The 15,202-nt window shown below is 38.4% G+C and overlaps 1 protein-coding gene across 1 annotated transcript in view; it reads left to right on the plus strand.

Annotated features, from left to right (window-relative positions):
- Positions 1–15,202, plus strand: part of LOC122788835 — an 829,367-nt gene that overhangs the window by 407,128 nt on the left and 407,037 nt on the right. The window contains exon 3 of the mRNA XM_044055713.1: positions 8,875–8,980. Coding sequence (XP_043911648.1) covers positions 8,875–8,980 — 106 coding nt within the window. The remainder of the gene's footprint in view (positions 1–8,874; positions 8,981–15,202) is intronic.

A 15,202-nucleotide genomic window follows, 5' to 3' on the forward strand; every position in this document is an offset into this window, starting at 1 on the left:
CAAGAATGGAGACTCTTGGGGGACCTTGACCAGATGAAGCTGCAAAAAATGCCAGCAGATTTCATGGAAATCCTGTGACTCTCTAGTCAATAAGTGCTAGGAGCCTAACTGTGGATTTACTCAAGAAGTACCAGGAATTGCAGTGTGAATTTACCTTATGGAGTACCAGGAATCACACTGTGCATTTACTCAAGGAGGACTAGGAATCAGTCTGTGGATTTACTCAAGGAGTACCAGGAAACACACTGTGGATTTACTCACAGAGGATCAGGAATCACACTGTGGATGTTTTTGGGAAATGTGAGGCAGCTTAACCAGCCCTATGAACTGCAAGGAATGGGTCTATATCACCAAATTGAAAAGACTGGTAATCAAACGTCATTTGACATTGAACTGCCATTCATCGAGGTGTTTATTGTGAGATTGCGGTACAGTGAAGGTCGGAAAATTTGCCCTTTCCTCACTGTAGAGTGATCTCGGAGTTGGTATATATAATTAGCAATGGGGGGGGGGCACAGCCCCCCACAAGAGCGATTTCAATAAACTGTATTTTTGATGTAAATGCAATTCGATTACCTGTCTTTTCGATTTTGTGATATAGACCTGAAAAGAATATTGTGTTTTACTGAGAGGTGTTAAATGTGGATTAACAAACATAGCGTGATCTGCAAGTAACAAAAGTATGTAAAGCAAAAATGTGCTTGTCTTTTTAAGTTAAAAATGAACTTTGCTTTGATATTTTTCAAATGCTGATATATTGCACTTAACCTGAAAAAGCTGTCTCCAGTGTATTACACCTGGCACTACACACACACACACACACACACACACACACACACACACACACACACACACATACATACATATATATGGATCTAGGACTTTTGATCGAAAGATCAAAAGTCCGAATCCATTACAGCTGGGCATACTTATGCGAAAGTGCTTTTCACCGAAGAAGCACTTTCGCATAAGTATGCCTGTTGCGGATGTTGTACTATGGTGCTTATAAGGGAAAATTCCCTTTTCCCCACTGTAGTGCGATCTCAGAGGGAGAATATTAAAGTAGGAGGTTGTGGGGGGGTGCAGGAGGACTTGCCCACCTGCAAAAACTTTAATTTAATGTTTTTTTTTGTTTAACATACTTTAACTAAAGTGCTTTTTCGATGAAAGCACTTTCGATAAAGTGTGTTCGGTGGGAATGGATTCGGACTTTTGCTTTTTCGATCAAAAGTCCTAAATATATATATATATATATATATATATATATATATATATATATATATATATATTATATTATATGCATGTAGGGACTCCCAAGGGTGCATGGTAAAACCCCTAGTGTTCCTGCTGGGTGTCAACCAAGTGGCAGCTCTAAGCTTATTTATATATATATATATATATATATTTATATATATTTATATCAAGCTCTCTCTCTCTCTCTCTCTATATATATATATATATAGAGAGAGAGATGGATAGTCTATACCTTGGATATAGGTGCTATCTTGACAGAACAGAATCTTTCTGGAACTCTAATCAGTTGTGAATTTCTTGTGAAGGTAAAAAAAGGACAACCTGTGTGAAAAAGAGTATTTCCAAGTGGTTGTCTCATGCTATTACCTTTTGTTTATACACACCACAGCAAGATAATTAAAAACAAGATAAGCGTTCATTCTACCAGAGCTTTGGCTTCACCTGTGGCTTTTAGAAAAATGTTGGATCCTAGAAGCATTCTAGAAGCAGCAGTTTGATCAACGTTTCATACTTTTACAAAACATTATAAACTAGATTCTTTCTGTAGGTCTAGAATGGGCTTTGCTGGAACCATTCTCCAGGGGCTCCTGGACCCTCGTCCTTCCTCCTCCCAGTCAGTGTAGGCTATAGTAATCTACCCATATAATTAAGGCTACCACAGCAGCGATCCCTATGAGGAGCATAGTACAGTTCTTTAGTTTAACCTACCATAACAGCAGATGTTCGAATGATCACTGCTACAGTAGCCACTCCCTCCTTTCACCCCACTTATTTGTGTATGTTTTTGTTCCAGGGTGAGGACCTTTTAATTTTTTTTCCTAGCATTGCCCTTGTCAGGGCTTTAGTTTCCTTCTTGCTGTTGGCATAAAGAGCTCTGAAGGGCTTGGCACCCATCAGCTTATCTTGGGCTGACTAATGACTTGGCCACATGAAAGGTGTCCTTAAGCTTTAGAAGCTGGACGGCTGTTATATCCTGATTAGGATATGACTCATATTGTATCAGTGATCATCCAAACAAATACAGTTATGGTAAATTTACTTACACATTTGTACTTTCCGAGGCTTCCACATACTGGCAGCAGACCCCTAAAGTCTTCTTATGTCAAACCAGCAGTAATGAATAAAGTCTCAAATATACTTCTAACCAAGCTTCACCTTGCACAAGAAGCCGCTAAGGTTACATTCTCATTAGATAAAATGTCAAATAAAAAAAATTGTGACATTTCGCTATTGTTATATTAATGCTAATGAACATTATGAGGATTGTAAATCAGAAGCCTTCATTTGACAGTCTGCTTCTCTTACTTAATATTTCACAAGCTGTAAATAATCACCTAACATGCTCATCTTATAAATTTACCACAAGTACTAGAATGTAGTGAAAATCAACTGCCAATCATTAACGGACCGAAGTTCCGTTGTGGCGACCCCTAACCGAGAAAAGCCGAAAGAGACAACAACTAGAATGTAACAGTTGAAGTATATAACCTAAGAAGTAAAGAAACCCTAAAGCTACAAAAACAGGAAGAGCGTTTTACAGCCTGGAATACTCTTATCAGACAAAATGTGAAAAGCTGTCAAACTAATTCTTTGTCAAACATGCTTGAAACCGCATTTCATTAGCAAATATAAGTGTGCTTGTTATGAGGAGCCAGGTTAGATCTAGGGACCTGGTAACTTAGCTATCCTACTAAAATCGTACAATACTTAGCAATGCACAGAAATAATAATACTTATAGACAGCAATGCAGCCACCAGTGCAAATATGTAAATCAGTAGTGCTAGCATCCTACTGTATAATGCAGCGATTTGTGTAAATAACATGCATGTAAAGGCACAACTACAGTAGTTATTGAAGTGTATTCATGACAGCATCCTTGTACAGAATGCAGTGATTTGTATAAATATTCATGTAAAAGCATAACTGTAGTAGCTATTGAGCTGTATATTGTGGTTATAATATAATCTGAATATAAAGATTTGGAACAAAAGCGCTTACTCCTGTATTGTTTTATTACATATATTATACTTTTTTTTACGGATACTATTTTGCTTTTCCTGTGGACAATGGCGAACAAGTTGCTTTTTGAATATAAAGGTTGCATCAGAATTCAGAAGAATTGGTATTGCTGGCAAATAATGGAAAATGTCACAGGCAGAGTTGTATAATGAGGCCTTGCATCGATTAAATAAGCATTAGGAGTAATGCTACTTATCTCTAGAAAAACGTTAACAGCATTTGGCCACTATGTAGTGCATTTTGCATATATCTATGTTCCAAATGTTCTGCAGTGCTCACTTATGCTATACTTTTCTACCAAACAATCTGTCTAGTAATTCATCTAGGGTGACACTAAAGTCTCTTCCGCAGGACCTTGATATACCCTTTTGAGATACACTGTCCCAAACCCTAATAAACTAGTTAAAATATCAGTTTGTCTTCTTTGTAGCACAAATATTTTGTACTGTTGCCTTACACACTACTATGTACCCTTTCCAAATCATGCATCTTCTTCTTCAGTTGCTTATTACTGTCAGTTTCATCAGTGACCTCATCTTCACGTAGAAAAGTATTGCTTTCCTTCTTCCTCCTCTTGGTTTGTGATCTCCACCACTGAAAATCCCTACTTCTTAATTTCATTACATCTTTTATCTTCAGTTTCATTCTTTGCAACATAACTACCTTTGCCATAAAGTGGCAAATATTTAGTAATGCTTGCTGAAGCTGTGACATCCCCCTTTGTCCCATTCCAACCCTCCTGTACTCTGAATTTCCAGGTCATTTCATGAGCTAACATACTAAGGTACACCTTTAACAGATCAGAGACTGTCTATGGTCATTATAACTGAACCTGGCTTGCTAGTAGGCAGCTTACTTCTTATCCCCCACTATCTACAACATCATACATAATTCACCCCCTCACTTTGGTTAACCTACCTGGTGTATGTATGCATGACTACATATTCTTATTTTTAACAATGTTATAGAATGTCATGATACCTTTTGTCATACCTTAACATCAAGAAACAGTGATAAAGTAGAAACAAATGAAGGAATAAGCACTAGAAACCTTACTAAAGATCTAGCACATAGAAAAAACACACATTCTGAAGATACACATACATAATTAATAAAGAGCTGCAGTACCTACCAAAACAAATGCTTTACTGTTCTCAATATTTTCTCTGTCATTTTCTTTCTTACAATGGTTATCATCTTAAAAAATAATTTCATATTAGCTTTCATGTGCCATACTCGAAAAATACAGTAAGTCACAAATAATCAAATATTTTAACATTTGGATCACTTTTCCATCAACGACTGCCCTTTGTTATTGCTGTATTGTGTTTATCTCCCTTGTGGCCGCCCTGCCAATATGCGGTTTTGTACTCTTCTCTTTACACTTTATATCTGTTCTCCAAGAACATCTCTACAATTGTTTATAAAACGGCACACATGGCTTTATTTTACATATTTTACATTTAAATATGTGTTTAGTTTCGAAATATGCATTGGGATCTGAATTTTGAACTTTTAAAAGACATAGAGGAATGGATTTCCGTTTTTTGATAAATTCTTTCAGGGATTGTGATGTTTAGAATTCCCAAACTGATAAAACTGAAGCATTCATTTCTGGAGAAACTTTTAAACACTTTATACATATTAGTTTATACTGCTGTAACTGATCATATTTTATTATGTATAAATGTATGTATATAGTTATCAAATAATTTGTCTTTCTAAAGTACATACTCACTTGAAGAAAATGTTTTTCAACTTGGAAGGTAGTATATAAACAAATAAAAAACTAGTGCTTGTCATTAGAGTGGTTTATAATGGCAAAGAAACTGAAGGGGACATATCAAAATAAAGGGATTTATTAGTATTTGTAGGTATTTTATTTTTTCATTTTTGAAACACAATATACTCTGTAAGGGAACTACAGATGTTGCAATAAACTTCATACCATATCATTGCAGGTAATGGGATATTTCTAAACATACATTGTACAACCAAAATGCAAGTACACCACATAAGTATGCCCACTGTAGTTTAAAGAGTTCAGCAAATTGTGACTTTGGAGAGACCATTTACTATTTTGGTTGAGGTTTTAATGCAAGTTGAAATCAAAATGACTTATACAGATAGGTTTCCTATGAATGTGACAACCATCTGATTGTAATTAGTTTGAAAGCTGATAGTATGAACTGGCTGCAATGCAACTGTTTTGAGCAAACTGAGAATTTGCTTTTTTTTCTCCACTGTTGTGCAATGAAGGAGTTAGTAAATATAAAATTAGGATGCAATGGGGGGGGGGGGGTGACCCTTGCAAAAACTCTTTCTCACTTTGATGAGTACTGTTTTCACCATAACATCTTCATATTGCTTCTACCTGAACTAATTATCATCATGAATCTGGGCTCTTTTAGCAAGTGGTCTAATATTATTGAATTTCTCTCTATTAATTTCTTCCATTTGGTTTCAGTAATGAGGATATCTACTTATTCCATGTTTTCCTTTCCAAAAGGGGACAGTATTAACAGTTACTGGACATTTACTATTTTTGCTGTCCAAATTTCTTGAATAAACTGAACTGGATATGAAAAACGTTTATATACAGGATCTGTAGAGTTGATTATCTGAATTGGGACCTAGGGTAGTTCAGATAACCAAACTATCCAGATAATTAAACATACATTGAACTTGATAAAAACAACTTCTAAAATCTTGGTTTTTCTGCACGCAGTGAATACACTTTTTAACCATTCATCACTTCCAGTGAATAATAAAGAATATTTTTCACACACAAGCAGGCTACAAGCTCAAAACACATGTACAAGCGAATACGTATAATGTTTACATATTCAGACTTTATGATTTTTCCTACCCAAAGATTTTGGAAGGCTGCATTCGGATAATTGACATTTCAGATAAGTGACGTTCAGGTAATCGACTGTGGACTGTATATTACCAGAAGATATGTTCCCATGGTTCTTAATTTATAAAATAACATCTCTGCACTTTAATAAATATATTCAGAGCATTTTGGCTAACTTATCAGGTATGTAGAAATATTTTAAGAAACACTGGCATCCAAAAATCTCCATGATGGTGATACAGTTGAATTTCAAAGATTTCTTCACACTTGGACAAGATCAACAGGAAAGAACTTACAAAGCTTTTAGAATGGCTTTGAATATATTGGACATTATTTGTTTGTCTTTTAAAAATACCTTTGATTAAATCTAGCCATAGATTTATTTGAACAAACATTTTTATCATTATAATTATTTCCATCCTTTTGTTAAGGAATTACTTGATTGAAAAAAAAGAATTCTGCATGTGACTTCAAGTGAGTGCTCAGATTTTTTTACATCATCAAGGGTTTTGTTGTTTTGTAAAAGACTTTACAATTAATGTAAAACAAAATCTGCATGAAGCAGGAAAGAAAATGTGGTACAGAAGGAGATGGAAGTGTAAAGTATTAAGAAAGTTTGAAGTGTGCATACATGGTGTAGAGATGTGCTTCTGTAAATGAAGAAAGGTTGTGATAACATATGAAGGATGCACTATTTCACTTTATCTCCATGCAGCTTTGAGGAAAGGATTGGCCAAAGTGAATATTCCTTGAGCTGCACAAGTCAATTCTGTAGAAACAGACTAAGAAAAAAAAAAGGTGCCACTGACATTTTGATAAGGCTGGTCTTAAGCTTTTATTATCCCATATAAATGTTCTGATTGATATCATACCTTCTTAAGGTAGAAGCTGAAAGCAGGGAAAGTTAGCTGATTGCGTATAACACTAAAGTTGTTGTCATAATTTTGACAGGACATTTTAACTGAAAATGTGAAGAGTTTAAAGAATCCAGATGTTTGCTTTTTTACAGTACTCCTTTATATTATCATGTTTTAGTTTTTTTTTTCATCTGCGCTGTCTTTGTATTCAGACAAAGTTCTGAAGCCAGTTAAAAGTCTAAAGAGTGCTGAGAATCTAATTTCAGATTTGCTTACAAACAGTAAAAATTCCTTTATAAATAAAGCCAACACTTGGTTGTTACCTTCTGGAGTGGTATCCTTAATTTCAGACTATCTCAAAGTCTGATCTTGTGACTGTAGATATGGAGCAGACAAAAACAATAGAAATGAAGCCCTCTCTTGTGCCTGTTCTGGGACAAAACATAGGTGATAGCCTATTATTTACCTTGACTTGGATTTTGAAGCTTGTGTAAATATTGAAAAGATAATCTTTAAACTGAAGAGGAAATATGCTTCAGTAATACTTGACAAAGGAAAGGCAACGTTGTTTTAGGAAAATTGTACTTCAATGATGCTTAACAGTGACAGAAGAACTTGTTCTTTATTAAATGCTTTCTTAGCATCAAAGCTTAGTCTTAGTAACTGGGATATTGTTTTTGATTTTATTAATTTTCTGATTTGAATTTGGAATTGTTGGGATGTCGTAATCTCCCTTCCCTTGCTAAAGAGCTGCTGAAACTGAATGCATTTAGATTGCTGTCTCTGGGGGTAGCTGTTAATTTTAATAAATGTGTGAAGACCTTCATGCATTAAATATAATTCATGCAAAGTCTATGGTCCTCTTTAGAGCTTACTACTTGATACATTCTGACAGTTTGCTTCTGGAACACAATGGAAACACTCTTATCACAAGTAGCCTATGTTTGATACAGCATTCTTCTCTTTATTTATTTATTGCATTTGTTTACCATGTGGGCATGAGACCAATTTGCAGCATAGGCATTGGGAGAAAAGCTGCATTGCATCCTGTATAACAGAACTATATCTGGGTGTTTAAATATCTGTGGATGTCCATATCATGTGCATTTGATGCTGTTCTGTGACTAAAGAAACTATAGCAGAATCTGTAGAGCAGGGAGCCTCTCTCCCTCTTATGTAACAAAACCAGAAGTTTTATCAGACAGGTTGACATAATGATTAAAATCTGCACCTCACATATATAAGGTACAGAGTTTGATTCTGATCTGTCATTATTGGCTAGGCTTCTAATAGTCTTCAAACTGACAGCCTGCTATTTGCATATGAGCAGATAATAAAAGCTTATTTGTGGGCAAGAATATACTTTTAAAAGTCTAAACACATACACAGTTATGTTATATCCATTACTGATTAATACTGGTATAAATCTTAGTTTACTTTGTCTGTTGTCTCGTCCAACCTTTTATGTACACCCTGTTTTACAGATTATACAAAGCCATGCAATGTAAATACTTCAGACTGTACTCTGATGTTCAGAGCTTATTATTAGACATTCACTGTTGTCAATGGACTTGGTTGTAACTTCAGTGGTTTAAGAAATGTATGTACACATAAACAGACACAGACAGGCATATAGCTATGCACATGTACACACATACATATAATCAGACATTTTCAACAACAAATAATGCCTTCCTTAAGTACTTGTTTAGCAAAATAGCTATGGTCTCACCACTAAAAGATGCTAAGTTATTTCACTTCTTTTTATTCAGTGTAATGAGGCTGGTAGTAGATGCATGATGTTAAACTGCTAAAACAAATAAACTCATTTATTTTTCTCTCTGTCTCTCTCTCTCTTTATTTTTTTTTTACTCATCACAAAGAATGCAGTGTGCAAATATTGAACGTGTACTTGTGAATACGGATGACAGTGACTGGATTTGTGCCAGAGCGGTCTTCAAGGATGCTATAAAGGGAACTGTCACACTAGTAAGAAATACATACCATATTTGTTTTTTACTACAGAAATGCTTCAATGTTGGTGTATTTCTTAATTCTGAAGTAAAAACATGAAAAGAGAAGCTAGACCTGTATTAATAGTTAATTTGATTTTAATTATATGGTTTCAGGTCCGCATAAGAAACACTGACAGTGGGATTCATTAATGCCTACACTAAGTGTACATTGTTCTGAGTGAACAGACAACACAAGCCTAACTCATACATTCTTCCTCCTAATATTAGATTTTCTATTGATTCTCTTGTAGCTTTAAATACTGATCGGGATTCGTAAAGGTTACCACAAAGTGTAGATTACATTTACACTGACCCCCAGATTCATGAAGCTCGGCGCAAGGCCGGTGTAAGGCCTGCGCCGGCCGTGTGGCGTATAAATGGTGTAGTAGCGCCATATGCATATTAATGAAGGTGCGCCGCTACCACATCCACGTGTATAGGACTCGTGCGCGAGTGCATGGGGCGTTACTAAGCTGCGCCCGGAGGCGTGTCAATGTCGACTGGCGATGAGCAACCTAAACTGCTGAATATTATAGCCTGCCTGCAATAGTAATCGCACCTATCAGTGTCCGTGGATAATGAAACGTATGCAAAGCATGCAAGACAGTTCCCGGCCACACAAAATGGAGAACAAAACAGAAATGCACGCAACATAATATGAGTTTCCGTCCATGGAACAAATGACATTTAAAATCGTGTGTCCGTAATGTACTGCACTGTCAGAAGTTATACCCAGTGGAAGTGAAACGCATCATGTCAGCGCGCCACCAATACACACATCTAGCCCCATGGGTATGGTCACCAGCAGTCCCACAGTGGTAGTGATAGTACACAGCAGGGCAGTTGTGGCTATATAACAACCGTAAAGAAACCTGACAGTCCATATTGTATACCAAACACACACAAACATATGTATATTAAAATGTGCTATACACATGAACAGGAACGTAACCGTCTCATACACATAGGATGCTATATGTGGAACCGGGATATCCAAAAGTAGAACCCATGCATGCAAATGCAATACGCAACAACTCCTGTATAGCACATAAGCCGCACCCATGTCCGAATGTCCACCAAATCCAGCTACCAGCCTTGCGCATCCGTACACCTACACATAGCGGGTATTCCCCATATGTAGTAGGAAGTATTGTCCTAGGCAGTGTCCGGATTGCAAATATGTATCCCACGTTTGTAGACATCCCATCACAGGTATGTAAATCCAAATGCCCGCACGTTAATGTTACAGCAAAATGTGTGTACATCCCGCGTGGGATAAGTAACCTGTTGAAACCTCAGAGTTGTTTACACGCCACGGTGTCCATTACTGTACACATCTGGACAAAACATGTATGTGTAGTCACGGTACTGTTCAGTATCTACACAGACATGCAATTCATACTACGCAGGATGGAACAGCTGTCCACCATGCAGGTCACCCCACTAGGGTTGCCACCTGTTCAGATGGCCAAAGTGGGACATCCCTTGTAGAAATGTGAGAATTTGCAGGATAAAACATACCCCCACCCTGTGCAAAGTACAGAATTACACGTGTATGCCAAGATAAAAGCTAATGCCATAGCATTTGAATAGCTTATGCTATCCCAAATAATAGTTATGTGTACCAGATACAAAATACCTGTATCATGCAACTAGTACAGAAATGAAGAAATATATTATTGTCTTAAAATCACAGGACATTTGCCATGTCTTAGGTGTCGTCGCAGGACACAACTGTCCAAAGTGGGACCTCCCCTCGCAAAGAGGAACAAGTGGTAACCCTACTCCCCACTGAATTATCGACAGTATATATTCAACTCAATCACATACCGACACCACCTCTCAACCTATTACAGCAACAAAACCTGGACAAAGCCTAAAAGGATGGGTGGACAAATAGGGACAGATGTAATTACTGCTCTCACAAGCTTCGAAAGTTCAAGGAATAATAGTATGTACATAAGCAGGAAATGTTGTGAAGGATGTGGGGTAGTCCCCAGTATTACAGAGGTCCGTACATATATACTGTAACAAGTCATCACATATGTTGACTGTACTACTGCATACCCGTAGTTAATTCATAGTTAAGTCATGTGCAAAATAATAACCCTCATAAGAATGAATACAGGAAATAGTCAAATGTGAATGGGAACACCACTCACCGTGGATTATGTATCGTAACCGCCCCCACCCATATTATGTATTGCCAACATCATAAGCTGCTGATAGGTGCCCAAACACCTGTGTCTGTAAACACAGATTAAATGTTTAAAATGGACAAACCCTGTCCATGTGCTTTGTCTGACATATGAACATGGTCAGGGCAGTTCCGTTCACCAGGTGGACAAGCCTAAACCCAGATCACCACATGAACACCCTGACAATTAAAGACCTGTATGTGTCAGGACTATAAGCCTTTGGGTTCTGAATATCCCTGCAGTGATGAAATATGCAGCGTGGGTCCAGAGCAGTAGGGAATAGGGAATGTGTAACATGTAGTACCGCATTTTTCCCAGCAGGAGAATGGATGCCTGTGACGTAAGTGAAGCGGTGAGGCATATGTTAATGTAGCTATGTACTATGGGTATGCATATAAATGAGTCAGAACACCAAACGTATAGTGGTTACAGCATCCGGCCAATGTGAATGCAGTCCCGGTTGAACAACGACTACAGCACATATAATGTGAAAGTGTAATGAATGCGTCTGTGCTGTACAGACAGTTAAATATGTAAAGGTGAACGTGTGTTTTGCAAATGTCCGTTAACCGTATTACAGATAATTACTGGTACTGTCACAAGTAATAAAGCCCACATAAGCACAAAGACTTAGTAAACATATGTAACCCGCAATAAGGATATGCATGCACGCCTGCGCATAACCCACAATAAGGAAATGCAAGTGCGCCTGTGCGTGTGTGATCCGCTCACAGCATAGTAAATGAATGCTGTTTCCCCCATGTTAGTTATACATGGCTCAAACCTGTTAACCTCGTAAAGTATGAAACCGGACAAAGCCATGCAAACTACCGGTACAAATAGGGACCAACACCAGATATGTGCCAGAACAAACATAGAAAGTGGATAGAATAACGGGTGTGTCAGTAGCATGGATTCTCTGAAGGGTATGCAGTTGTAACCTGAACTGCTTGCCAGAAATCCCCACTGTAAGTCTCAAATGAAATGCCACGACATTGCCAGATAGACACAGGTTTATTTAAAACACAGCGAAGATAAAGGGGCAAGCAGCTGTACACTCTGCGACAATCTATATAGTGGAAAGGTATGGTATGGATATAGCTATATGTGTATACACATAATCCACAGACGTAAACCAAAGCAAGTTATGAAATGAGGATTGTATATGTATACACAACAGACATATGTTCCATAGATATGACATATGTACATAGATAGGCAACGTTATATCTAATATGGGTAGACAAACAGACATGCAGGAAAGGTGAATAAACCACAGCATTCCAAACCATTGGCCAGAAAGTGACAGTCCAGCAAGTTCTACACTTTAAACATGCAGATAGGTGTCCATTGCAGGACTCCAAAAATTGAATCTTACATAGTGTCAACCGACATTGACGCAAAAGAAGTGACCACAGCAAATACAAAATAGCTGTACATGCAACAGTATCAGGTGCAAGGGTGACGACACATGTGTCGATAGAATGTATGACGTACGAACTGATATCCGGAGAATGGGGAGTGCATATAAGTGTCTCCACACTTCAGTACCGCAAACATTAAACATGTGTAATGGGTACTGTAGAGGGTTGTCAGGTATGGGAATCATGGGTATGCAGAAATGGGCCTAGGTGTTGTTTGGCAGGGATTTCGTAGGCCCGCCCCGTGGGAGTGATGTGGGTATAGCACACACCTATATTCTCAATAATGGGGCAAACCATCCACTGGATATTGTGGAAACCATTTTGGCAATATGTAGGGCCCTATATCAGTGTCATGTAGGCGATTATCATGGATGGACATGCATACGACCAAGATGGTACCTATAACTGGCAAACTGTCAGAATAACACAGCTGCACTAAGGCATAGTACATGAAATACAAATAGGGACTATATTAGATATACCCCAGACAAAGTCTGAACATTGTGAGAATACTGGCGTACCCATGAATACGGATGTTGTGAGTGTTACTAATCATGTAATGGAAATGTCAGTCACTATTATCTACCGCACAGTCCATAATGCCTTGCCAGCAATTTACCAGAAAGGCACATCACTATGACAAATGTAACGATCAAATGTCAGGGCGTTCACCCATAATGTGTACAGGTTAGGGGTATGAAGGTAACCTGTCCAAAATACATGTACAGAACTAGTGATACTAGGTAGACAGGTGAGAAGAAAGACAGCAGGACAAATGAGAAAACATGTACTAGACACACGCATGTACTCCGACAAATGTGAATGACAACATATGCCCTGTGAATGTCAATGTGGAAGGTTAATAGACACAAAAGTAATGTGTCCCTCAGGGTGTCATGCAGTGTCACCGTAACAATGTCCAGTCCCCCAGACACGTACGTGAGCTCTGCCACTGACGGAAAGCGTAAATACCGGCGCACACATACGGTACATGATAGACCAATTAGTGTGAAAAAGCAGCTGTTGGCCTGTGTGAGGAATACAACTGTCTGGGTGGGTGTGTCCTGCAATATAAATGTAATGGCATGTGGCCTGTGATGCCGCCATACAGTGTGTGTATTGGTGTCAGAAAGTTGATATTTTGTTACAGACACATACTCCGCAACTGTACAGATTTACGCAGAATGTGCAGAGTTCTGCCTCATATGGTTGGTGTGTTCCACGTAACAACAGTAACATTCTGGCACTTTCATGATAACTGAAGACATGAAATAATGACAAACATGTGAGTAAGACACCAAATCTGACAGAAAAGCCATACTAATGCAAAACCTATTATTGTGTCAACTATCTACGTTTGTAAGAGCAACATGTCAATACTGCCCCTATGTGTCCCACTATCAGATAAGGCCTTGTCCAGCAACTTGCTCTAGGAGGTGGAGTGGTATGAACAGAAACAGATCCATGTGTGAGGAAACAGCAATATCGACTGCAAGATAACGCAGAAGGTATGAAATGCGCTGCAGTAGGACGTGCAGTACTGTCCGCAGGTATGTGCTGACATGTCAAATGACACAGCCGTCTACATGAAGAACCTATAGGGCTGTCACCTTTACAAATGATGATAGTGGGACATACCCAGAGCCATGCACACAGCACAAATAGACATACACACATCAAAACTAGGCCATGATACATGAAGCCTCCAGCATGTACGAGTACAGTGAGAGTACAGCAAGGATAGATGTCTGCCAAGATATACAGCAAATGCCTGTAAGGGTGTGTAACACCGCCCGTAACATGGACGTTGCATGGACAATGTTGGGAGTTGCAACATACCCCATTGGTATGTGAAAGCTATGCAAATATGCGATACATGAAACAGTCAGCTGTCCATGCAAGAGCAGAGTTATGGGCAGAAAATAGATTTTATATATATATATATATATATATATATATATATATATATATATATATATATATATATATATAGAGAGAGAGAGAGAGATACAGACATACACACACACACACACACACACACACACACACACACACACACACAAATGTGGCAGGGCTGGTAATCGAACCTACACATGACTACCCTATCACACTACAGCATGACGCATTTACAGAACACGCTACCGAGATTACTAAACACAGCAGACACACAGGCATTCTACTAGGTGCGTGTCAACATCCGCAAAGACAAAGACGTCAGCAGGATACATCTGTGTTGCGAACCATCTAAAAGCATAACCTGAGTCCCCAGGCGGACGGGAGCATGAACACACACACACACACACACACACACACACACACACACACACACACACACACACACACATCTGGCAGGCCTGGGAATCGAACAAACACCTAACTACCCTATCACACTACAGCATGACGCATTTACAGAATGCGCACACACACACACACACACACACACACACACACACACACACACACACACACACTTGGAAGGGCCGGGAGTTGAACACACACCTACCTACTGTAACACACTACAGCATTACGTATTTACAGAACGGGCTACCGAGATTACTGAACACTGCACTCCCA

Source organism: Protopterus annectens, chromosome 14.part0 (genome assembly GCF_019279795.1).
Source record: "Protopterus annectens isolate FY-2018-M chromosome 14.part0, PAN1.0, whole genome shotgun sequence".
In the NCBI taxonomy this organism is placed as follows: domain Eukaryota; kingdom Metazoa; phylum Chordata; order Ceratodontiformes; family Protopteridae; genus Protopterus; species Protopterus annectens.